This window comes from Elgaria multicarinata, chromosome 7 (assembly GCF_023053635.1).
Source record: "Elgaria multicarinata webbii isolate HBS135686 ecotype San Diego chromosome 7, rElgMul1.1.pri, whole genome shotgun sequence".
NCBI classification, from domain to species: Eukaryota; Metazoa; Chordata; class Lepidosauria; order Squamata; family Anguidae; genus Elgaria; species Elgaria multicarinata.
The window spans coordinates 27,689,761-27,717,256 of NC_086177.1; the positions used below are offsets into that span (position 1 = coordinate 27,689,761).

General features: G+C 42.3%; 1 protein-coding gene across 1 annotated transcript in view; it reads left to right on the forward strand.

Moving 5' to 3' along the window:
• The window catches only part of PHLPP1 (PH domain and leucine rich repeat protein phosphatase 1), a 188,752-nt gene that overhangs the window by 116,189 nt on the left and 45,067 nt on the right, over positions 1-27,496 (forward strand). The window contains exons 6-9 of the mRNA XM_063130009.1: positions 11,400-11,546; positions 15,397-15,627; positions 20,011-20,213; positions 25,314-25,374. Of these exons, the coding sequence (XP_062986079.1) occupies positions 11,400-11,546; positions 15,397-15,627; positions 20,011-20,213; positions 25,314-25,374 (642 nt within the window). The remainder of the gene's footprint in view (positions 1-11,399; positions 11,547-15,396; positions 15,628-20,010; positions 20,214-25,313; positions 25,375-27,496) is intronic.

Sequence of the window (27,496 nt, forward strand, 5' to 3'; positions counted from 1 at the left end):
ATGGAAATGTAGGGAGCTACCTTATAATTGAGTCAGACCATTGGCCAGTATTACCAACACTGACTGGCAGTAGGTCTCCATTGTTTCAGGCAGGGTTTTTCCTGCCCTACTGGGAGACACCAAGGATCAAACCTGGGACCTTCCGCATGCAAAGCATGTGCTCTGCCGTGAGCTACAGCCTCTCTCTTGGTAAAAGATAATTGAGCTGCAAACCTCAGCCCCAAGGAGAGACCCGTTGGACAAAACAGCATAGTGGTACTCAATGAATGTCATGTTTTAGAGTTTTCTTGAGTATGTGTTGGGGGGTGCAGGGAGGGAGAAAGAGAACCTGTTTCCCATCTGAATCATAAAATGCTCCCACTATGTAGGTTCATGTTATTTACATTAATGAAATGACTCTTGCATCTGCCCATTCTCCTTTCTTATCTTTAGACTCTTCTTGTCGAGAGTACAAAAGTTCTATTATCTGTTGAGCAAATGCTTGCAATTTGGATGTACTCCTAGTTTGATCTCTCATCTGTGGCCATTTGTCTGCTTTGAAAAGAAAGCAATTAGGCTTTTGTTGCTGTGCATGCAGTACATTATATTCCTTTGGCATTATCTCTAGGTAAGCATAACCCTGCTGTAACGGCGGCGGGGACGGGGACTGGACGGGATTCTTACGTTAATATGCAGCATAGCAGCAGCCTGTATCACGAGAGGCTTATCGTGAACCCTTATTGAAATATCAAGAGTGGAGTGGCTTGTGGCTTCCACATACTCTAAGCGTCTTAGCTGCTTGAGGCAAACTTTTAAATTGGGCAAGACTGTGAGCGCGTTCGAATGTGGAGTACACCTCTTAATACTGACTGTGATGGGGTGAATGCCCTGGTTGAATGTAGTAGATGGCATCAGTGGTCTCCTTCGTGGTTGGCAACCAACACAGCATAAGCTACTAATTTTAGTAGGATTGAATAGTATAAGCCAGGAGTCTACAACCTTGTAGCCCGCAGGCCCTGTGGGGCGGCCCCACAAGATGACCAGTTGCTGCTGAAAAAACTGTACTGCCACGTTCCAATTTCCTTTCCTTCTCCTTGTTGCTACTGATGCTGCCAATTCCTGCCATTTGCTTACCACCCCCATGCGATAGATCACCCTCCTACCCCTGGCTCTTCTAGTAATGGAGTCTTCCCACTTCTGGGAGGACACTCTAGGATTGCCAGTTAGAGGGCAGGAACCATAGAGCCCTCTGTGACTGGCTTCCAGATAGTCTCCTGAAGATGTTCTTGCCATTGTGGTCAAGAGGGCTCTCTGAATCTTTGCCCTCTGGGTGCAGCTGAGACTGTTTCTGCTGCTGCCAGGAGGCAGAGAGGAGCACACCTTTTGAAAGCAAAGCAAGTTGCAGAAATCAGAGAAATTAAAGAGGGGAAATGGTGAAGGAGATAAGAAATGAGAAACCAGTGTGGGAGCTCCGTGCCAACAGTTCCCTCACAGTCCTGTGGCCAAAAACGTTGTACTGTCATATAAGCAGAACATTTATAGGGTAACCAGCCCCTGTAGACAGGCTAGGCCTCTAATTTTGGATAATGCATATTAAAAACAATTGATTTTTCTGTGACACAGTGCCATGGAATACGTGTTCAGCCTTGTAATTTGCCTCTTATTCATTGCCCCCACCTATGTTCTCTCGTGTGGAGTGCCTCTGCTGCAGCTTCCATAGCACGTATGCTATGTTTAACTACCTTTATGGTGGCTGCATGTGTAGCCCACAGTAGGTTTCCAAGTCTATTGTATGGAATATATGAGCAAAAACATAGGGGGCCTAGATAATAGTACTGTTGACTATGACAATGAAAGTGAGGGAGAGCCAGGCAGTCGGCCATAAAGCACGCCCTTCTGTGATATTCGTGGCCATGAGTCCATTCAGACTTTGGGAGGGATTGCTAATTGGCATCGCTTCTGGAAGCAAATGGAATATCTTTTCCAGTAAATGTTAGCAACTCAAAATTCAGTGTCTTGGCAGCTGCATGCTTGCTGACCAGAGTACTTCAAAAAATCAATCCATCAATCTGTTAACTATATTGTTTATTTTATTGTAGTAAAGGTGCTCATCTTTTATTTTGGGCAGCTCATTTTGAGGCTGTTTAAAATGTCTCTCTTAACAAGAGTGGTGTTCCTCTTTCTTCCTTTTATATCAGAAAATAGAGGAACAGGTATTCCTAAAATCTCAGCTTAAAATATGTAACTGAAGACAGAAGATAAAGTACAGTGATTTATGGATGCTCTCCCCCACCCCACCCCCACCCCCCACCCTGGATGCCTGCAATGCAATGCAATGCAATGCAATGCAATGCAATGCAATGCAATGCAATGCAATGCAATGCAATGCAATGCAATGCAACTAGAACACAGGTAGGTAGGAATTCCATTAAGGCCCTTTTCTATGATACAAAAGGGAAATATGAATTCATCTTGTAAAGCAAAGTCCCAAAGTTAAATGCTCTTATATTTGGTAAAGGTTAAAGAAACGCACATACACAGCGTGGTATGTAATGATAAATCAAAAACTAAATTTTACAATGGGAAATTCAATAATATCAGAAAGTCATGAATTCAGTAACCATTTCCCCTGCATGACAAAACCAGGGAATATGAAAATATTTATGTATGGGAATGAAAAGACCTCCTTTACCATACTCCTTTGAAATTAGATAATGCTTTGATGAAATGAATAAGACAAAATGGAGTGAATTATGAGTTAACAGGTCTGGAAGAATCCTTGATACAGTTAACACAGGGAAAGGATTACTCAAAGCATTATGATATCTTGCTATGGGAATGAGTGGGAGTGAGAGACAGATGAAAGAAAGATGGACCTTAGATTGTGAAGTGATGACAATGAAAGATATCTCAGAATGAAATACATCATACAATTTCTACTAATCTCAGAGAAAATAATTTAAAATACTTTTTACATAGTACTTAATTCCTCTTGAGCTTAATAGATGTAATAGAAACATGCCAGATTTATGTTAGTGTTACATTGAACCCCTGGCAAATGATGATGATATGATATATGCTTGTGAGAGAGCACAGGATTGGGGGTGGGGGTGGGGGCGGCGGAATCCAATAGCTTTTTACTTTTTGCCCTTTGATCTAAGATGTTTACTTTCAGCTATATTGAAGATATTATGCCAAAGGACTCTCAAGGGTTGGTGATTTAACGATTATAGTAGCTAGAATAGAGTTAGCAAGTAAATGGAATACGGTACAGAATCCTCAATTTGGATAGTTAGTTTGAATGAATTTGGGCTATATTATTTATAGTGAATTTTACTAAAGGTTTGCAGAACCTATTCTATGTATATTTAAGCATAAGTAAATGCAATTGATTTAAAGAAGGCTTATTCCCAGGCAAATGAATATAGGATTGCAGCCTCAGAGAAGAAAGAGAGAGTAATTAAATTCAGAACTTCAGGTAATGGAATCGTCTTCCTTTTTGAAAAACCACAACAAATATCTGCTCCAGAGAAAATTAAGGGATGTTATAAAAATACAATACTATTTGTTTAGAGGAATAGAAGAAAAGGTATGTGGTAGTTCATTTTAGGAATCACTTACGTATATAAGGTTAGATCCAGACTTAGTCATATTTAGAGTAGACCCATTGAATTTATATTTATATCTTTTTAATATAATAATAAGAATATTATTAAAAGAGCTTTTTTGAGGTAGGGATGTAGGGATACTCATCTTCAAGACCAACAAGGAATGGCAAAACATTCAGCTATAGTTTTCTCATTTGCTTGAACCTTGTGTAACTATAATCAGGCCGTTGATGTCATTGACTGGGTTTGAACAACATGATAACCAATGGTGGTTTAAATAGTCGATGGTTGATTATTTACCCCTCTGTGGGTTATCGTGTTGCGTGGCGGGAAGTTTTTTAATTAATGGTTGGTTATTTGGCTAAAATAACCAACACTGTGCAGAGTTGGCTATTTTAGCCCCCATTGGTTATTGTGTAACGTGGAAGGCATCGTTGGTTATTTCCTTGGCCACTGTTGGTTATTTTGTCAGCCACAGAGTTGCAAGGCAAGAATGGTCATAGCAGTGGCTGCCGCTCTAGTCCAGCTGGCAGGATAGGTTTTCTGCAGCAGTGGCTGATGGGATACTAGCAGGAGGACTGAGGAGGGGAGAACAGGCAAGGGATGAGTGAGTCAACTCAACGTGGACTAATAGTCAACTCAATTCTGATCCTAATCCACACTATGGTTGATTATTATGTTGTGTGGGAGCACTCCCTAAATAAACAAGTCGAGTTGATTATTCCCCACCGTTAACTATCGTGTTGTCCGAACACAGCCATTGTCACTTTGGATTTGCCCATACCTCTCTCTCTTCTGCACTACTTCATCAAGTGTTAAGATTAATAGCAGCACTCTGAAATTGGCAGCTTTAGAGTATGGCTCTGTGGCATCTTTTCACTTGGCTTAAACAATAAGTATTTGTTCTCACTGTTCAAAGGTCTTTGTCAACATTTCAGTGTGGTGTGGTCTCAGTTCAGGGCAGAAGCAAAGTGTTTTGTTTTTAATTGCCTTGTTGCAAAATGCCGGAGTATTTTCACAATATTTAGGTGAGGAGGGTGATCATTTAAAGATGGAAAAAGCAGAGGCATGAAAACAACTTTTTTTTTAATAGAGAAGCTTTCTTGTACATCTGCTTCACTCCACCCCTCCTCCATCCCTCTAGTGGGATTTGTACATCTTGCCTGTGGTGAGATGTGAGCTTCTGGTGAAGTCTTGCAAATCCTGCTTTGTATAATATGCCAGAAATAGGAAATGCAGCAGCATGACTAACTTGTGCCTGTCTGCTCACCTTCATGAACATAAGCAGAAATATGCTGGATCAGACCAAGAGTCCGTCTAGTCAAGCATTCTGTTCACACAAACATCTGCCCACGGGAAACCCACAAGCAGGACTTGAGTACAACATGATGCTGTGAGCTCTTAGTGAAATGACACTTCCAGCATTTCTCAGCTTAACTATCCTCATAGATAGACTTAATTTGTAGATATACAATCCCTGTTTATTCATTCTTCTCAACATGGGAAGGCTAAAGCTGTGGAGATGCAGCCCCTCCACCAACATCCTGCCCCCTTAGACACCTAGCCTATGTTGAGTGGTAAGATTTGTTTTGTGTTCACTTGAACAAGACCATTGTGGAATCGCCTTGCCTGTTTCACACCCTAATCACGTGAAGAGTTCTACTCATTGTTCATGGAGAACTCCCCTCCAGTTCTTGCTACCTGTCATGGCAAGGTTGATGATCTTAGGGAGTGATGCTGGTACACTTGGGGATGTTGAGGGAGGAGGCCAGCATGCCCATCCCCTGTTTTCACCTCCACACATTCAGAAGAGCCCACAAATAGTCCTATAATCTTCCTGTGTTCCAATTTTTGTAAGACCACACCCCCTTTTCTTCCTCTATGGCAGAAGAGAGAGCTGTTGTAGAACACAATGGAGAAAGCTCAGATTTTATTATAACTGTCATTGGGCAGCGATGTCTTCCCCGACTCTTATTCATTCATTTATTTATTTAACGCCTTGAGGCATATAGTATAAAATTTAGAATTCTTTATCATAAAGCCATAAATTAATTTTGAAACTAATTTTAAAATGAGGCAGTACTAAAAACATAGTATAAAACAGTATCATAGAGGTGGAGTTGGAAGGGACCACCAGCATAATTTGGTCCAATCCTCTACAATGTGCAGGAAAACCTATTAAACCATCCATAAGAGGTGACTGTCCAGCCTCTTCTTAAAAACATCTAGAGCTGGAGAACCCCCAACCTCCATAGATAGACTGTTCCACTGTTGTACAGATCTTACCATCAGGAAGTTTTTCGTTACATTTAATCAAAATCTAGATAGCTGTAACTTATACCCATTATTTTGGGTCCTAATTTCTGTGGCTGGGATAAAGGACTTTTTTTTTTGCACTGTCTTCACTAGTGAGTAAGCTATTTCCTGTTTGCGTTAATGTGCATACTGTGATGAAGAACGTTATTACTGAGCCTAACACTGGACTAAATGGTTGTTTGAGAGGCTGGCTGGGAACACAAAGACGTGTTTTGGACATAATGACAAACCATAGTTTAACCATAGATTGTTGCTATGTGTGAACCTTGGAACTATGGGTTAACTATGGGTTGTTAACCACAAACAACCCATGAAGAGAACCTATGTTCCTTATGTGTGAACCAGGCCTTTGGCTTAATCCCTACTTTATTATTATTATTATTTATTTATATAGCACCATCGATGTACATGGTGCTGTACAGATAACACAGTAAATAGCAAGACCCTGCCGCATAGGCTTACAATCTAATAAAGTTGTAGTAAACAATAAGAAGGGAAGGAGAATGCAAACAGGCACAGGGAAGTGTAAACAGGCACCGGGAAGGGTGAAGCTAACAGTATAGAGTCAGAACAAACTCAAAGTTTAAAAGCTATAGGGAAAAGAAAAGTTTTTAGCTGTGTTTTAAAAGCTGTGATTGAGTTGGTAGTTCTCAGGTGTTCTGGAAGAGCATTCCAGGCATGAGGGGCAGCAGAGGAAAATGGACGAAGCCGAGCAAGGGAAGTAGAGACCCTTGGGCAGGCAAGAAGCATGGCATCAGAGGAGCGAAGAGCACGAGCGGGGCAATAGTGTGAGATGAGAGAGGAGAGATAGGCAGGAGCTAGACCGTGAAAAGCTTTGAAGGTCAACAGGAGAAGTTTATATTGGATTCTGGAATGAATTGGGAGCCAATGAAGAGATTTCAGAAGCGGAGTGACATGGTCAGAGCGGCGGGCCAGGAAGATGATCTTAGCGGCAGAGTGGTGGACAGAGACCAGCGGACTGATGTGAGATGAGGGGAGGCCAGAGAGGAGGAGGTTGCAGTAGTCCAACCGAGAGATAACCAGTGCGTGAACGAGAGTCTTGGCAGAAGAGACAGACAAAAATGGTCGAATCCTGGCAATATTATACAGGAAGAAACGACAAGATTTAGCTACTGCCTCGATATGAGGAATAAAGGAGAGCGAGGAATCAAATATAAAGCCAAGGCTACGAGTTTCCTTGAACGGAGTAAGCGTGACATCGTTGACAGTAAGAGAGAATGAGAGGTGAGGAGAAGGTTTAGGAGGAAAAACAAGCAGTTCAGTTTTTGCCATATTGAGTTTCAAACGGCGATGAAGCAGCCAGGCTGAGATATCTGAAAGACATGCTGAGATATGATCGTGGACATCAGGAGAAAGTTCCGGAGATGAGAGGTATAGTTGTGTGTCATCGGCATACAGGTGATATTGGAGGCCATGAGATTGAATAAGTTTACCCAAGGGCAGCATGTATAGAGAAAACAGCAGCGGGCCAAGCACCGAGCCTTGCGGAACCCCTACTGAAAGGGGAAAGGAGGAGGACGAGCTGCCGTTAGCCGACACGCTGAAAGAGCGACCCTCTAGATAGGAGGCGAACCAGTTATAGACAGAGCCACAGAGTCCAAGGTCATGGAGGGAATCTAAGAGAAGATCCTGATCAACCGTGTCAAAGGCTGCAGTTAGATCAAGGAGAATAAGGACGGAATAATGGCCCTTAGACTTGGCAGTGAGAAGATCATTGGTGATCTTGGTAAGGGCTGTTTCAGTGGAATGCAAAGTAAGTGGAATACTTACTAACCAGGGCATTAGTTACTAACCATTACTAACCATTACTAATCCCTACTTACTAACCCTTCAAAAGCAGGGATTATATCACAAGTTTTCTGCTTCGAATGTGAAGGAAAAGCTGTGGTTTAAACAAGCCCCTATATCCATGACGAAGCCTTGAAAGAAGGAAGCATGCGAACACGTGGCTCATTCGCAGGCCGAGAAACCATGGTTTATCGGCCCAAGTCCATTACATCTCAATAGAGCTCCAGCTATTGGGCGGTATAGAAATGTAATTAAATAAATAAATAAATAAATAAATAAATAAATAAACTAGGCCTATTTGGCCTCATGAAAAGTAACGTCCTGCTTGCCTGCTCTGTTTTTGTTTTTCTGCAGGATCAGCCCAGTTGAGCTCTATTCTTTCCATAGAGTTTCTTGTCCTTGTTCTCCTCAGCTGAAGAAGGCTGGTTGGTGGAGAAAGGCTGCTAACGTTGGGGAAGAACCCTCTTGACAGCAGATTTTTTTCAGGCTGCAGTGTTTGATTGATGCCATGGTTGCCTCTGTTTTGTGGAGATGTGTATTGATTCCATGACTCTCCCTCAAACAAAGCCTTCCAGTGAACCTTGTCAGGAAAAGAGCTTCCTCTCATTCATCTGAATCCTACACAGATCTTTTCATTCAGCCACTTAGTTGGTTGCCTGCAGGCACATCTCCCGGTCCCTGTTGTTAGGCAACCTGAACAATGTGGCTGCACATGCAGGCTGGATAACTGGATTGTCCCCTTTCTTCCTTGAGTAACGTTTCCCCCCCCTTCTTTTCTTGAAATTGATGCGCCTAGGATGCTGGGGAAAATTCTGCTTTTTGGGATGCAAGAGTCAGTGAGATGGAATTAAATAATAATTTCCTTGGCATTTCGAGACCAGTTTCTAAAGGATTTTTTTTAAGTAGTTACTTTCAGGTAGTGCGGTGCAGTTAAAGTGCTAAGAAACAATGCTTTTTGGCATGTACTGCTAATAGAAGATTTAACGATGATGCAGTTGCCATTTTACTAAAGCTTTCAGAAAGTCTCTGATGATTTTTTTATCTGATTGTAAAATCACGGCACATGAAAAGAGCCAAGATATGCAGCATATGTCTCATGTTCGAAGAGCTCTTAAGTATATTTCCTCTAGTCCATGAGACTTATAACTAATGCAATTGATTTCCAGAGGAGGAGGGTGTCTCTAGGGGCTTATATAATGCCACAGTCTCTTCCTGCAGAACATAAAATGCAGCCTTAATTGCAGCACCTGCCATGGGATGGGTGGCAACTTGAGAATGTGTTTAAATGCAGAGTGTGTTTCTAGCCCTCATCGTTGCAGAAAGAAGCTTGAGGAGGGCAGGGGGGGAATTGACTGTGATTTAGCTAAATATTGGGATAATTTGTAACAATAGCTCATTCATGGGAGGAGAGGACAAGCGGTTATTGAATCTAACCACTAATTTACGCACAAGGCATGAAAACAATATATTTGAATTACAGCAAGCTGGTAAATAGCCATCTTCCTATTTGCCAGGTGTAACAATAAGCTCCATGTGACCAGGTATGGAGCCTTTTGCAAATGGGAAGAGAGTTGGTTCCTTGTTTTTAGGCTGTTGATCATGTGTCAGAAACTGCTGATGTGTAAGTCTTTGGATTGCCACAAAACTCTGCCATTTTTGCTACTGTGGGCTTACATGACTACCATTCTGGGAAAGGTGGAAGTGTATGCAGGTGAGCTAGTAAAAAAAAAGTTTGTGGGCTAGTAACATTCCTGGACTTATTTGCAAGTTGACAGCCTGTGTTATTTTTGTGCCTGTGGCAAAAAATCCAAATAACACTCATCATGGTATAGAATTTATTGTCCTTTAATAGTACCTCTAGAATCGGCTATCTGAGGAGGTTGAGTTTGCCTTTCCTAATGGTAAGGATGGCCATGTTTACAAGGCTGAAATTAAAGTGAAGCAGATTTTGCCCTAAACGTGAAGGCAAACTTCCTGCCTTTAAAAGCCATTTCAGCTCTGCAATATATTGTTTTATTTAATTTTTACATTTCTGTACCGCCCAATAGCCGGAGCTCTCTGGGCGGTTCACAAAAATTAAAAACATTCAAAGTATAAAACAACAGTATAAAACCATAATATAAAATACAATATTAAAGCTCAACCAGATAAAAACAGCAGCAATGCAAAATTACAAATTTAAAACATCAAGTTAAAATTTATTTATAGACTGTTAAAATGCTGGGAGAATAAAAGGGTCTTCACCTTGCGTCTAAAAGCATATAATGTAGGTGCCAAGCGAACCTCCTTAGGGAGTTCATTCCACAGCCGGGGTGCCACAGCAGAGAAGGCCCTCCTCCTGGTAGCCACCTGCCTCACCTCCTTTGGCAGGGGCTCGTGGAGAAGGACCCCTGAGGATGACCTTAGGGTCCGGGCAGGTACATATGGGAGGAGGCGTTCCTTCAGATAGTTCTAGGGTGGCTGTGGAATATCTTCCTTTGAGACTTTCAAGGAAGAGCTGAACGGGTCCCTGTTAGTGCTATATAAATAAATAAATAAATAAATAAATAAATAAATAAATAAATAATAATAATAATAATAATAATAGGGTTGCTTTAAATCTTAGCCCTCCATTCCCAGTTAAAAGAAATAATAATTAGAACAGTTCCATGCAGCTCAAATCTTATTTATTTATAGCATTAATGCCCCCAAAAGGCTCCCAGAGCACCTTACAAAACAGTTCCACCCCACCCCCCACCTCCGGTTTAGCAACTGCAATGCTGCTGCTGCCATTTGTTCAAAATTGACTAGGTTTGGACGACATGCTGTGGTTTGTCATGGGTTATTTAACCTATATGACATGCTGTGGTCCTTGTAGGTGCCAAATTAATGTATCCAACCTTCACTTGTGGGTTGTCACGTCTTGCGAAGTTGGCAAGCTTGGATGACCTGAGTGTTTAACCCTTCACTTAACCCTAAAACAGCCCATGGTTTATGCGATACTTGTTTAATTCTCACATTACTCACGTTCGCTGGAATCACATGACACGACAACCCCCGAGTAGGAGTTGCATATTCGAAATGGGGGTCACACATGGTGGGCATTTGTGTCATGTGAACAGACCCGTTTATTTACCTTCAAATGTATCAGTGCATGATAAGCATAAGATTGAAATAACTGAATTAAAAATACATTTTTCCTACTTTGCATGTTATGTTTTCCTTCTTCCCTCACCACTTGTTATTCCTTTTGTGTCATGACTTCTATTTAGATTGAGGGCAGGGGCTGTCATGTTACTTTTGTAAGGTGCTCTGGGAGCCTTTTGGGGGGGCATTAATGCTCTAAATAAATAAGATTTGAGCTGCAACATAGATTTCAGACTGCAAATGTCTAGGATTGTAGGACATCATTGAGCCCTGCTGAACACATTTTCTTTTCTGTGGCATGCGCCAAATAAAAACCTGTGCACCTGATCCTTTCAAAATCTACTACTTTTGACAATATGGGAACACACTGGTATGAAATCACACTAATACTTGACCTTGGAGATTTCCCTATGGCCTATAGCTGACTGCCTTTTCAGTGCTAGGGAAAATGACAGTTGTCTGATTTTTTGAGTTAGTGGTGTTCAGATATTCTGAATAACATGGTATTCATTCCCCCCTTTCCCACCAACCCCCCCTTCTCTCTCTCTCTCTCCATGATAGGTTCAGCAAGCTGAGGAGCCTTAACCTTTCTAACAATCACTTAGGAGATTTCCCAATGGCAGTTTGCAGCATTCCAACCTTGACTGAGCTCAACGTGTCCTGCAATGCACTCCAAAGTATTCCAGCAGCCGTTGGTGATATGAACAAGTAGGTACACACTGCAGATGGCAAGGGCAACATGAACCTTGGGCGTTCTGACTTCTTTCAGTGGCTCAACTATAGGGGAGGGGGAACACTTGCGTTGAATTGCCTGTGTAATACCCATATATATATATATGACTGGCTATGTCTCACTTCCTCACATACAAACGACTTCCTCCTATAGACTTGTGTGGAAGAAAGTGAAGAGGCTGCATTTAGGGGACAAAACTGAGGTAGAGGTGAACCTGCCACACACCTTGATTGCTGTCAAATCTTGCCCTCCACTTCAACAGTCTGTTTTTCTGTAATGTTGACGTATGAAGGCCTGGTGGTGGTGATGGAGAAGACGTCTTCCCTTCCCCCTGCCTCAGGATCCTTGTTGCACTGGACTTGCAATATTTTTATGTCCTTTACAGGAGAGACAGCACGCTACACACAAATCCCAGTGTGATTAAGTCCTAGTTTTGCATTTTATGCAAGCAAATTTGTTTGTCATGTATATACCAGTGTTTGTGCAATGAATAGTGTAAAAAAGGAAGGTGAGGCATGCAGATGTAAGTTTGTGCAGGGGATATGCCAGAGACACACAGTAATCTCCTTTTCGGTGACTTGTTGCTATAGACGGTTTTACTTGTGGAGCTCTAGAATGAAGAAGCATATGTATTCAGATTGTTGCTGGAGAGGGCAAGTAATTTTCTTAAATCTGTTGGACCCTAATCACATTTGGCAGTTTTCCAGCATTAATTTCACCCCTGCTTTCGCATTTGGAGGTGTAGCAAACCCCTCTGCCACGTAAATTGTGAACTGGCATCAAGAGAGACAGAATGAAATTGGACCTCCTATGTCTGCAACCTCCCCTCCCACCACCAAGAATACACAGCTGCTTTTGTCACTAGGTCCTTTCGTCAGATTGTTTTTCATCCAAACTGTTTTTACACTTCCATTGCAAGCTCTGCTCTCGGTCTGGGTTCTAATAGTTGCTTAGTCTTCTACTCTGCATGGGACCATTCAACAATGAACATTCTGTGACATAATAGCAGTTTAGATAACTGGGGCAGCAAGCAGTTTGTTCTTAGCTTAATGTACTTGAACCTATGCCATTCCCATCTCTAGTTTTCATACGTGTAGGTCCATGCTAACGTAAGAGGTTGCTTGTTGTAACATGAGGACAGTAAGACTAGGGACAGATGGCCCTGTCAATCTTGTTCTTGCTGAAATAGTCGCGTTTTTAAGATCAAACATGTTCTGTTCCGTTTCTACATAAGTTTGCAAAAAAAAATAAAAAATTCTTTACTGCAATTTCCACTAAAGTATGCATTTTTGAAAACATTTTTTAAATATTCACATTTCTTCAGAGTACTTTCCATTGCTGTAATCCAGTTTTGCGCACACATTTCTCAATTATGTGCAGTTTGTGCAAACTTCCCTAATATATACATTTCCCCCGAAGCTTGTAAAAATGCAGATTCCGATATGCAACTCTGTCTCAGCTTGCTGATGGGCTCAAGAGGGATGAATGGTGCAAATCCATACCAAAAACAAACCTCTCAACAGAATGAATTTCTCATTCATCCCGAAGCAATACCAGACTGGCTTTTGTTTTATTCCAAAAGAAAAATGTTAGAAAGCCATACTAACGTTGAGTTGTGTTGGGACTAAAAACATTGTCGCCTCAAAGTTACAAAATACTCATAGCCCTGTGGTATGGATGTGGTCTCCATGTACAAAAACATCCCACGGTAATGTGACTTTAGTAACAAAAGAGATAAGAATTTCTGGAGATGTGACAATAACATGAAACTAGCTTATAAGAGTTAGGGAGTCTAAAAAAGCCACACAGTCTTTTCCTCCCTCAATACTCCAGACACCAACACAAATATTGCAAAAGGCGCATTTTGCAAGTTAACCAAAGCAAGATAACATTTTTATAGCTTGCCCTATAGTGAAGTGTATGAGTAGAATTTGGTTCAGTGAATTCCAGGTTCCACTGCACCATGAAGTAGCCTTGCAACCCCCCACTTTTGTTTCCAATGATTTAAGGGACTAGAAGCAGACTACAGGATTGTAAAAAAATTGAAATTTTTAAAGCCATGAACATTTTATGTTATTTGGGGGGGGGGTTGGGTTGGGGGGGGAGAACCTGAAATGTTTCGGGGAACAAAAAAAATATGTAATACTTTTTTGTATGTGTACTCTTTACAGATCAAAAATCACTTTGTTACATTAAGAACATAAAATATGTAACTTGGTTTGCTCATAAAATTACCATTAAAATAATAATAAAAAAACATTTAAGTAAAAGTAAACTCAGGCAGCAGACCTTTTTATCCCTAGATAGAGTCCCAGGGGCCATAGGATTCTGTGGAGAATCTGAGATCTTAGTCAGAGCTCCAACCTCGGAAGATTTTTCCCTATGTTCAAACCCTTTTCCTTGCTCTGCCCAGCTGCTATGGAGGTTTTTGCAGTGGCGCCCTCCATGTGGTCAAAACTCCAACCTTGTAAAGAGGGGAAGTTGGAGATGTCATGCTAGTGGGCAGGGTGGGAGTTGCTGAGGATCTGAGAGGTCCTAAGCCCTCCCAGCCCCAGTGACACCCATGGCACAGAGGGAAAATGGGATGAGCTCTAAGGCCCATCTGACTGATTTTCTATCTTTGGAGAATGAACAGGCAAAAAATGCCTCCACTCTTCTTTGGACAGGACAGAGCCTCTGAGATGAGAACATCTGTAGTTATGGCTCTTCACTCTTAGTATTGCACTTTGAGTTAGTAAACTTGTCTGAATAAACAATACTTTTACAATTAATATATCAGACATGACAATTTCGATAGCCCACTTTGTGAGACACTTTGTGGATAAAATCGATTGTATCTCTGCTGATTTGGATGCCATAGTTAATACAGGTCCAGTAGATGTTACTTTAGTCCCTGCTTGTACAGTTACAATGGATAAGTTTTCCAGCTATACAGCCCGAGGGTATGGACAGGTTCACACAACGTGACAGTCCTCCATGGTTGACTACCCATAGTGGGTTGTCATGTTGTGCGAACCCAATCTACAGAATAAAAGCCAACTGTCAAGAATGCACATTTTCTTTACATATTTATGATACAGTGATTCTAATCACCTTAATATCCCGCAATGTATATCAGTAAAATATACATTAGATCGATAATTTTAATACTGAGTGAATGAAATAACTATGATGGGAATCATGCGGAAAGGATTAGCATGCGCATACACACACACAGATGCTTCAAAATTTCTAGAAAGTTTGCTTCTCTAGCCTTAGATAAAAGCCTTACTATTACATAGTTTTTAGAAATAATTTTTGGCAAGTAAAGGCCAGGTAGAAATAAATGAACACCTTGTCTTAATCACTTTATTAATCATTCTGGACTGATTCTGGATTCATAATGGATCTGCTTTGGCTTAACTTCCCCTTGGAAACCTTTGGCCGCCCCCATTCATTTCCTAGACTTACTGGAGAGCTCCAGAAATCCATAGATGGCAGGCATAGCAGGGCCATGGGCTTTGGCTCAAGGCTGTATTCGTCAGCAGACAGGTATCAGTGTAGGTGTGCCTAGTATCTTGGGAAATGTGTGTGTGCGTGTGTAGAGGGGAATAGTCTATTTGGGGTAGGGGATTTTTCCTAAAAGTTGATGGAGTGGATTTTTATGAAAATTAGTAGGTAAGCAGGATGTCTATCTTAGTGCCTTGTCTTGGATCCAGACATTTGCAGGCAATCTGCAGTTGCTGCAAGACAGGCTTATAAAGAGAAAAGATTATGATGATGATGATTGATGATTGATTGATTGATTGATTGATTGATTGATGTCCTTCCCATTCTTCTCCACAGTTTACAAACCTTCTTGCTGGATGGGAACTTCCTCCAGAGCCTTCCTGCGGAGCTGGAAAGGATGCACCAGCTTAGCTACCTGGGCCTTTCTTTCAATGAATTCAGTGACATTCCTGAGGTATTGGAGAAGCTGCCTGCCATGGATAAGCTCTGTATGTCTGGAAATTGCATGGAGACACTCAGCTTGCAGACACTAAGGAGAATGCCACACATTAAACATATAGATCTAAGGTATGTACTCTCTGAGAGAACAAATAAACCGTAATGTGAAAAAGCTGTTTTAGTGGGTGACGATAGGCCCAGATTAGCTGTTCTAATTCTCAGTTATAATTCCCAGAATATTTTCAAAGTATCAGCCACGATTTAATCACAAACCTCAAGTGTACGTCTTAAAATCTAAGCATGGGTATTCCTTGCTAATGGCATTTGTCCAATGCATATTCCTCAACAATAAATTAATGCTTTGGAGCATTTGTCGAGATAACGATTTGATTAAACAGCCTCCAAAATGTAGTCTGTCTTGAGCAATGGAATATTTTAATCGATAAGAAATATTTTCTAGCACAAATGCTACTGCCCTTTTGGTTGGGGATTTACTCACCAGGAAGCCTTTCCTTAATGACCAGCCGTGGTTCACAGTTCACCTTTCATTTTGCTTTTAAAAATATTTTAAGGTGTTTTATTCTGTTTTTATTGTATTTTATCTTGTACACCGCTCCGAAATGTTGAATGGGGAGCGGTATATAAATATCTTAAATAAATAAACGCCTCAATACCCCCAGTTCCCCCAGTCTGAATGGCAGTTCGCTCATGACCAACTAGTTACAGCCAACCCCAGCCTCCCACAACCTCTGGTACCCTCCAGATATTTCAGACTGCAGCTGCCATCTGAACTAGCCAGTATTGCCTATGGTCAGGGATGATGGGAATTGTAGTCCAAAACAATTGGAGGGCACCAGGTTAGGGAGGGTTCTATAAAACTTTTTTTTTTTTTTTTTTAATGAAGCAGGTAACCCCATGACAAGGGTCAATGGTGGAACTACGGTGCAAACCATTCGCCATGTGGTAGGGCAGGCAGATGACCTGTTTGGTAGATTCTAAATACCTTTTGTGGAAAATGAATGAGAGTGGATAACCAGATAAATTATGGCTGTTCCTGTCTAAGTATTTGCTCACGCTGATAGAATCAGGCCATTTTTGCAAGTAATGCTTAAGTTAATGCTATTTGCATTTGCTGCACCAGTAAACCATGCGGGAGCCAGCAACACAGACCAGATTACCGTAAGTTTTAATTTTAAAACAGCTGCCTACATTCCCATGCAAGTCGTGATGCATTTCAGACTTAAAAGGTGTTTTTATTGTCACACTCTTATTCTTTTCCTGAGCATTCCATATTTTTGTGTATTCTCTCTGATGGAGGGGATTTGAACAAAAACAATAAAATCGAAGAATTGGATCTAAAAGATAAATGCCCTGCTATTCCTGCAAGCTTTGCATCCCTCTTAATAATTCCTCTACCATCTCAGAAGACAAATGTCATTCGGGGATACACAGTGTGATTCCCTAAATCAGATTTCATTGCCCAATGATATCAAATATAGTTGCAGGAAAATAGCCCCCTGCTGCATTTTACTTGTGCACGTTGGTTCCATGAAGAAGGCATGTGGACCAATTTAGGGAAAGAGAGTATATTATTTTTTGAATAGAGTACATTTGCTGTCCTGGTCCTTCAGAGCTTTCATTGCACCCCAAAGCATTGTTTTGATTATGTGATTTAAGCGAACTTGTCAGCTGAGTGCTGAGGATAAAACTGAAATCTTCAGAGTACAGTGAAATTGTCCAAGTGGCTGCTTTTTATAGATTGTCTTTTATTTCTGAAATAAGTCAAGGACTGGGCAAGACAAGTTTTCTTTGCTTGTCTGCATTGATTACAATATGTGCACATGTGAGAGTGGGTCGTTCTCCCATCCCCCACTTTCATGCTGAGCATTAGGCCACCTTGTTTGGTGTTAGGATATGTGTGGAATGAATAACTCTAATTATACTGCCTTGCCAAAGATGGGGAAACTTGAATACTTGTAGAGTCTCATGTTCATTTTACTACTTATTGCATATCTAAAGCCGTACATGGTTTGGGTCCAGGTTACCTGCGGGATCGCCTTCTCCCATACAGTCCGCCCCGCACACAAAAGTCATCTGGGAATGGTTTACTCCAGTTAGCCACAACGAGGCGGACAATCTTTTCTTCTGCTGCCCCCAGATTGTGGAATGGCCTGCCAGAGGAGAATCGTCAGCTTAATACTCTCTCTGAGTTTCAGACAGCCATAAAGACTAGTCTCTTCCGGCAGGCCTCCCCAAATGAATTTTAAACCTAAGAAATTTAAGATGTGATTTTTATTTTAATATTGTTTTGGTTTTATATGCTCTTTTAACTAGTTTTATGTGTTCTATTGTATTTAATGTTGTTCCTCACCTCAATCCAGAGGGGAGAGGTGGGTAAGAATTATTATTATTATTATTATTATTATTATTATTATTATTATTATTATTTTACCTTCGAAGGAATTCAAGGCAATGCTTCAGTATCTGATAGTGTTCTGGGATTATTAGCATGTGGAAGTCAAAATCTACCACCCTTTAGATGTTTTATTACAGCATAAATGTTTTGATCAACAAGGATTATTCAGCAAATGTTAACTATGTGCATCATCTTTTAAGGACACCACTTTGCTGCAGCATTTTTATCGCTCATAACAGCAACATCAAAAGTTATTTTTCATAGAAATGATCTCTTGTAAGAAATGGCAGGTGAATTCTAAAATTGTGGCCTGCCAACTTATGCCATAGTGAAATAAGCAAGAGGTGACATGGGAGCAATATTTGTGGTTTGCCTCGCAACATTATCAGTCAGTAGGTCCAGAGAGTGCTCTGGGAAGTACCTGATGCTGTAGGATTGTTTATTTATTTTATTTATTTATTTAAAGTATTTTTATCCCGCACCTCAGCCAAAAGGCTCTCGGAGCGGCTTACAATGAATCAATAAAGAAGACAGTTCCTACCCTCAGGCTTACATTCTTAAAAAAAAAAAAATACACGACACACAAGGAAAAGTGGATGGGGAGGGAAGAGGGAGAAAATAAAAAGAAATTAAGGAGACTGCTTAGGCTGGTGGGAAGGCCCTGCTCCGTCCTCTCATCTCCCAAATGGAGGGGCAAACCAACAGCTCCTTCTTCCCCTCAAGGTGAAGATGTTAGCCCTGTGGTGGTGGTGGGGGGGTCCAACTGAAGCAGGCTCCGATGGTGCCTGCCTGCTCCAGTCTCCCTCGTATCTTCTTCCCCACAGGGTGAAGATGGCAGTTAGCCCTGTGGGTGTGTGTGTGTCCAACTGAAGCAGGCTCCGATGGTGCCTGCCTGCTCCAGTCTCCCTCGCATCTTCTTCCCCACAGGGTGAAGATGGCAGTTAGCCCTGTGGGTGTGTGTGTGTCCAACTGAAGCAGGCTCCGATGGTGCCTGCCTGCTCCAGTCTCCCTCGCATCTTCTTCCCCACAGGGTGAAGATGGCAGTTAGCCCTGTGGGGGGGGGTGTCCAACTGAAGCAGGCTCCGATGGTGCCTGCCTGCTCCAGTCTCCCTCGCATCTTCTTCCCCACAGGGTGAAGATGGCAGTTAGCCCTGTGGGGGGGGGTGTCCAACTGAAGCAGGCTCCGATGGTGCCTGCCTGCTCCAGTCTCCCTCGCATCTTCTTCCCCACAGGGTGAAGATGGCAGTTAGCCCTGTGGGGGTGTGTGTGTCCAACTGAAGCAGGCTCCGATGGTGCCTGCCTGCTCCAGTCTCCCTCGCATCTTCTTCCCCACAGGGTGAAGATGGCAGTTAGCCCTGTGGGGGTGTGTGTGTCCAACTGAAGCAGGCTCCGATGGTGCCTGCCTGCTCCAGTCTCCCTCGCATCTTCTTCCCCACAGGGTGAAGATGGCAGTTAGCCCTGTGGGGGGGGGTGTCCAACTGAAGCAGGCTCCGATGGTGCCTGCCTGCTCCAGTCTCCCTCGCATCTTCTTCCCCACAGGGTGAAGATGGCAGTTAGCCCTGTGGGGGGGGGTGTCCAACTGAAGCAGGCTCCGATGGTGCCTGCCTGCTCCAGTCTCCCTCGCATCTTCTTCCCCACAGGGTGAAGATGGCAGTTAGCCCTGTGGGGGGGGTGTCCAACTGAAGCAGGCTCCGATGGTGCCTGCCTGCTCCAGTCTCCCTCGCATCTTCTTCCCCACAGGGTGAAGATGGCAGTTAGCCCTGTGGGGGGGGGTGTCCAACTGAAGCAGGCTCCGATGGTGCCTGCCTGCTCCAGTGTCCCTCGCATCTTCTTCCCCACAAGGTGAAAGCTAAGAATCTAAGAATGTTAGATGAGAGTTGAGGGAGAGTCCCCATGTAGGTCACTATGAGCTTTTCAAGAAATATGGAAATATTAATATAAAAACAGGGGGCTTATTTCAGTCCCAGAGTTCGGCCATTTTTTTGCCTAGGGCACTGTGGAATTAATAAACCGTGAACCTTCTGTTTTCCAACTTCTTAATCACATAAATATCAGTATAACTGATCCTGGTTGTTTTCCTCCCGTTCTTATGCCAGGTTAAATGTAATTAGGAGGCTGGTGGCAGATGAAGCTGACTTCCTACATCACGTGACCCAGCTGGACCTTCGGGACAATAAACTAGGCGAGCTGGACGCCACCATCTTCAATAATGTTGAAATACTGCACTGTGAAAGAAACCAGCTGGTAACCCTCAAAATCAGCGGATACTTGCTTAAAGCTCTTTACGCCACTTCAAATGGTATGTTCACTTTGAAGGCAGTTCAAACAGTGGTTGATGTTTGTTTATTTATTTTTGCATTTATATCCTGCCGTTTTTCCTCCAAGGAACCCAAGGTGGCACACATAATCCTCCTCCTCTCCATTTTATACTCACAACAACAACCCTATGACGTGGGTTGGGCTGAGAGTCCGTGACTCACCCAAAGTCACCCAGTGGGTTTCCATGGCTGAGTGGGGACTAGAACCCGGATCTCCTGACTCCCAGTCCAACACTTTAGCCACTACACCACACTGGCTCTGGCTGTTATTCTTGTAGTGGATTCGTATGTTGTATTACGTTCTGGATTCATCCAGGCCCTAGCACACTAGCACCATGTAAAACGGTTAGCAGGTAACGTTTTAGAGGACCACCATTCCAGTTGGGGTATTACAAGTCTGGAATGTATGATAATGCTTAGCACATATATTTCTTCTTTTTTAGCATCCAAAGTGCCTTGCATATCTAATCTAAATAAAAATTGTGAGCAATAACAGAGTGAGTGGCCTGGAAGCTTCTGTTAAGGTTATGGAATTCCATAGGGAACAGATTGCTTGGCCACTTGGAGTCAAGGTGAAATACAGCCCTTTCTCCTTCCTCTTTACACTCCCTAGTAAGTCACCTAACCTGCCTTTCTGCCAACACCATATAGTGCCCTTCCTTGCTACTCCTTCTGTGAGGTTCTTTCTCCGTCCCCCATTTCTCTTGCTCCTCCTGTGCTCAGGTTCTTGTCTCCTATGCCCCCCCCTTTCACCAGCCCACCCCTTAAGTTGCTGCTTCTCAAATCTCAGCCTGTTTTGCCTCCCTTTCTTCTACTACTCTGCCCAGTTTCACAGCCCTCCGCCTCCTCCAGAGGGTTCCGATGACCCCCATGTGGCAAACACACAAGGGACATTGCGAGATCACATGGGCTAGCCCTACTTCTCCTGTGTAAGTGGCCACACTCATTGCTGTCTGCCTGTTCATCCACTTGTGAAGGGCCTCTAGATGCATTCTAATATATGTGCATACAGCTTCTCCATAAAAAAGACCTGGGCCCCTGATTGGGCCAGGATCCCCACTTTTATTGGGGAGCCCTGCACACATACATTGACACGCGCATAGAGCCCCTTCCTAGGCCAGCTGAATGTGGGAGATGGGGGCACTGCATGCTGTGGAGGACAGGACAGGACTGGGCTGCACAGACTCACCACCTTTCTAAAGTGTTCTTTTATCTCATGGGAGGGTCGTTTGAACCCCCCCCCCTTACCTACCTAGCATTCTTTCCTCTTTCCCTGCCTTCCTGTTGCCAGACCATGGACCCATCTCTTTCATCACAGACACTACGCTGGCTAGCTACTGTATTCCATTGTTAGCCATTCAGCTCTGATAGCCGGAATGGTTGTGAACATGCCATGGCATCTGAGTAGCTAAACTGGTAGCTGAGTTGGTTTATAGGCAACATGCCTCTGGTGATGCTAAGAAGCGGTCTCCAATCTCAGACTGGAAAATGCTATGAGTGTATATGTTACATAACATTTCAGTTCTTTTTGTCTGAAGAGTGACATTGCAGGATGTTGCAGGAAACACTATCATCCTTTTCTTTGATTTAAAGGTTGGACTGAGCATAAAAGCCGAATTAGGGCAGATTATGCAAATAGTGCAAACAAGGTGGATTTGCACAACTGTATTTTGTATAAAGCTGCCTCTGCCAGGGAAGGGAAAAATCTGAATAGCCCCTGTCGGGTGGAAATCCTGATTAATTGGTTGAAATAAGCAGGTGAACTCAAGGAGTGATGAAGAGGCGGCAGCAGTATGCTACCTCTTACCCTTCCTTCTGCCATCTCCACCCCCATAATGACTGGTCTAGGAATGGGTTCTAGGTTCATGACCCCATAGTGATCAATTTATTGCCTAGTCTCTCATGTCTTTTGATCTATTCTTCCCCCCCCTCCTTTCTCTTCCATCTGTGATTTAAGACCGTCATCCTGTAACTTCATATACATAACTTTTTACAGCTGAGCAATGGCACTGGGATTTGAACACATTAAGCAGTGTAAAAGTTTTATAATAAATAAAAATAAATTCCAACAACTGGTAGCAAAACTAAGCTTTCTGTAACAATTATTTTTATCGCACCTTGGTGGATGCATGTGTTGTACCCATGGAGTGCAATTGTAGGTTAGGCTCTGTTCGTTTTGTGTATAAAAAATTATATGGCTGCTATTATTATTATTATTATTATTATTATTATTTATTTATTTATATAGCACCATCAATGTACATGGTGCTGTACAGAGTAAAACAGTAAATAGCAAGACCCTGCCGCATAGGCTTACATTCTAATAAAGTCATAGTAAAGCAATAAGGAGGGGAAGAGAATGCAAACAGGCACTGGGTAGGGTAAACAGGCACAGGGTAGGGAAAAAGTAACAGTATAACTAACAGTCTAAAGTCCGAGCAACATCAAGTTTTAAAAGCTGCGATTGAACTTGTAGATCTCAAATGTTCTGGGAGAGCGTTCCAGGCGTAAGGGGCAGCAGAAGAGAATGGGCGAAGCCGAGCAAGGGAAGTAGAGACCCTTGGGCAGGCAAGAAACATGGCACCAGAGGAACGAAGAGCACGAGTGGGGCAATAGTGTGAGATGAGAGAGGAGAGATAGGGCGGAGCTAGACCGTGAAAAGCTTTGAAGGTCAACAGGAGAAGGCTTGACATGGGGTCAGGGGGATGTTTGGGTAGACGGCTTGCCTATTAATGAAAGAGAGTATAATGTTATGTTACTAGTGATGCTATGTTAAGAATGGCCTTTGGAAATGATTGGGTGAAGGATCATTGATTTATCAATTTATTAGAGGCCTAGTTCTCACTAAGGGGATAAACCTGTGTCTGGGCTGTGTCACTGTAGCAGACTGCAGATGGGGGCTTATATATTGAACACTCCTCCATATCAAAACAAAAAACTACAGAAGTCTAAACATAGAAAACTAGGTGATGAGGAGGGCTTAACCCAAAGGTGGTGGTTGAGGACTGCACTCCCTGGGGGTAATCCATCAGGGTTTGCATGTGGTGGGGGTGGTCGGCGGGGCTGAAGATAAGTGGGTGGGTCCAGCCCTTCTCTCTCTCTCTGGCCTAATCTATACCAAGCAGGATACCGCACTATGAAAGCGGTATGAAAGCAGTACATAAAAAGGCAGGAGCCACACCAAGCAGGATAAAGCACCATGGAAGTGGTATATGGTATGTGTCAATGTGTCAAGAAGGACCGAGGGGACAGGAGCAGGCAGTAGTAACATCGGGGCCTGCTCCTGCTGGACTCTTCCCCCCCCCCCCACAGGGCAAACTGCCATCTTGGCCCTGTGGGGAAAAAGAAGGACCGAGGAGACAGGAGCAGGCAGAAGTAACATCGGGGCCTGCTCCTGCTTGGCTCTTCCCCCCCCCCCCCCCCACAGGGCAAACTGCCATCTTGGCCCTGTGGGGAAGAAGAAGAACCGAGGGGACAGGAGCAGGCAGAAGTAACATCGGGGCCTGCTCCTGCTGGACTCTTCCCCCCACACACACAGGGCAAACTGCCATCTTGGCCCTGTGGGGAAGAAGAAGGACTGAGGGGACAGGAGCAGGCAGAAGTAACATCGGGGCCTGCTCCTGCTGGACACTCTCTCTCTCTCTCTCTCTCTCTCTTTCTCTCTCTCTCTCTCTCTCTCTCTCTCTCTCTCTCTCTCTTTCTCCTCCCTCCCTCCCTCCTTGACTCCTTTTCCTTGTGTGTCATGTCTTTATTAGATTGTAAGCCTGAGGGCAGGGACTGTCTTTTTTCCTAAGTGTAAGCCGCTCTGAGAGCCTTTTTTGGCTGAGGAGCGGGGTATAAGTATGATAAATAAATAAATAAATAAATAAAATAAATAAATAAATAAATGGGCCCCAACAGTTCTCAGTGCACTTCAGTACCACTATAAAGCAGTAGTGTGGCTCCTGCCTTTTATATACTACTTTCATAGTGCAATATCCTGCTTGGTGTAGATTAGGCCTCTCTCCCTCTCCCTCCTTCCATCCATCCCCCCTTCCTTCCTTCCTTCCTTCCTTCCTTCCTTCCTTCCTTCCTTCCTTTTTTCCTCTGCTGGAAGAAGGGGTTCACTCTTGTCAGAGTTCTGAACTGATCACTTGCAGGACTTTTGAAATTAAGCCAAGGGCTGCAGGTTGGAAATTAAGCCAAGGGCATTTCAGGTCTAGCCTATAGAGGATTGTTTTCTGTGTGGAGGGGTTTTTTTTTTTAATCAGGGTGGATAAAAATCAATGATTTTTTTAAAAAATAAAATAAAATAAATGATTTTTAAAATTTAAATCGGATTTTTTTAATAAAATGCTTTTTGAGGAAAAATCTATCTAAATATAGTTTTCTATTTAAGATACATTATAGTCCAAAGGTTATTTAATCATGAAATAAGGATTAGTTTTTAATTATGTAGCATGAGACTGTATATTCATGCAATGTTTAATTTTTTTGGTAAATGAATTCCATTAATCCATTCACAATGTCATTCTCTTCCAGAGGTTTCTGTAAGATTATTGGGCAATTTTTCTGTCGAGAAGATATTATCACAGATGCTTGGTTTTACAGTTCTCAAAACTGTGAATTTGTGTCTGCAGAGATGACAATCCCATTGTTCCTTTGCAAATCTATGTACACAGAATCAACCCCTTACCTCTTAAATGTGAAGTTCCAAAAAATTCAATGAATAGAGTGCACTTTGGAGGGGGGGGGGAAGTCACATGATTAAATTGAGTCTTTCTGAGTAGTGATTTAAATCATGATTTAAGTCAAATTGATTTAATCAAATCCACACTGTTTTTTTATGTATGTAGAATAATTCAATAGTGGGAGCCCCCACCTTTACTCTGAAGTATTTCACCCCAAACAAGAAAATCCTATCTAGGGCATTATGTCTATTGAATTCTTTTCAATGCCGTTTCATATTTCTTATTGTATACTACTTTTACAAAATAGGCATAACTGATAAAACAAACTTGGGCAATAGAAAAAACTGTGCTTTTAAAACGATACTATATTTTCCTTATATTTGGAATATGTTATCTGTCTTCCCTTTCCAGAACTTGTTCACCTTGATGTGTATCCCGTTCCAAATTATTTAACGTATATGGATGTTTCTAGGTAAGCATAATGCCATTTAAATTACTTTATTGTCTCTTTTTTGTTTTGTTTTACAATGTAGAACTATCATGACTGAAACTAAAACCACTGTGAACAGTCTGTAATGTTTCTAAGGTTAATAGGCAGAGATGCAAGTAACTGGCATTACTGATTAGGGTTGGCCCATGAGATTGCATGAGCTTTTCTCATGATTCTTCTATCACTCCCCAGTTTGACATTACATGTAACAGTTGTCACAGCCCACAATAAAAAGAGCCTGAGAAATGTGAAAGCCTGGGGGAAATGGCGGGGGGAGGGGAGCGCAGAACCCCCCTATTTTCCCTAGGGATTTCTTGCCGGGGGTGGGGTGGGGGGAGAATTGGGAGAGGGGAAACATTTCCCCTGATTTTTTCCTGTTTTTTCCAGTCCTTCAGATCTTCCTAATGCCCATTTTAAGATCCCATGGCCTGTTTTTGATCTCTGAACTTCAGTTAATTTTAAGTGTCTGCATCAGTCGTCAGAGAGGCTGAAACAAGAGAACAGCAGGAATAAAAGTGTTTTTGTTAAGCTCCTAACTGAATGTGCATATGTGTGCACACACACGCATGAAGTGTTTATTTCTTTGTTTATCTGTTACGATGCCTGTTGAAATGTTGCACTTCATATATTCCTGTTTCCTAAAGATACCTTCCTCCTCTACATAGGTGCTCTTGTGAATCATGTTTTTATCCGAATGGGTATTAATGTTTTGTGAGGCTTAACGAAACAGCCAACTATATCTTGGCTAGGTTTGTTAGCTCCAATAAATATCCTGAATTTATGGGCTGTTCTGCTTGCAACATAGCAACAAACCTGGGTATTCACTCAGGAGGTACAGCGAATCCCAGCTGCCTGACGCCATGTCCAATACATTTGCTGTATTTGTTGTTTACAATTTTAGATTGCACTAAACAAACAAAACTTAGGTGTATGTTAAAGCAAGAACAACCTTTAACAGAAGTCATTAGCTTATGTATAGACTTTCTCTTGAATCACTGGGATTAATTCACAGTGATGAAGGAAAACGCCTTACAAATAATAATGTATAACCTCAGGGTTGTAAAAGCAGGTCTGTAGTAAGATAGGGCGGAAAGCACATAAAAAACGTGGATTCGCTCCCATGTCTTACCCATGAGCCTCTATTTCTTTTGTCCAACTTGGTGGGTCCATCCCCTTTCCCTCCTTTGGAACATTGACTAAAGGACATTTATCAGCACAGCTATGACAAAAAAAGTGTTCCACTTCCATGTATACAATGTTCTTTTCCGATCACAGTGGGCGGATGTTATTGATGCCTGTAGGACTTGTGCACCGAGGATTAAAACTGCATGATTCTAAGCACAAGAGGCCATTAGCACTTTTGAGCAGTGGTGTTATTAAGAGTATCGAAACTTGGTTTGCCATAAAAACCCAAGTGCATGTTGTGTCTAAACAAGAGAACCACTGAGACAAGGATATTGTCAGTGACTTGTAGTCTACAAGTGTATGAGTCAATGTAATTGCATGCTGGAGTCTCATCGGTTTGTTTGCATGGATAAGTAATTGTAATATATTGGGGAAAGCAGAGTTTTCTTTATTTCTACACATTACAGTAATGAAGAATATTTGATTTCACAATATATCTGAGACGTTTGTAATGGTTTGTTTTCATAATAAGACTGCATATTGAAAATCATAGAATAGTAGAGTTGGGTCTAAAAGGCCATCGAGTCCAACCCCCTGCTCAAAGCAGGTCTATGATGTGTAAATCCCCCCCCCCACCTCACGGAACAGGTTTGATTAACATGGTATTTATTTCAGAACTCTTGAATGAAGGATATATTGACTAACTAATACCAATACTGCTTGCCTCTCTGCAAACAGTTCCAGCAGAAAGCAACTTTAAAAGACAAGAAGAGCTTTTTTTAAAAAAAATCCTTTTTGTTTTTGCAACTGGAATTCTACTATAAAAACTGTAGAATACACTGTGATAGTATAGAGGGGAAAGTGGTAAGCCAACACCCTGTGTAAATATCCCCTAGTTAAGAGTAAGAAAATACTAGGAACCTTGGTCAGTTGCCTTAAAATCCATCAATGAAAGGGATATATAATGTGAGATGTACGT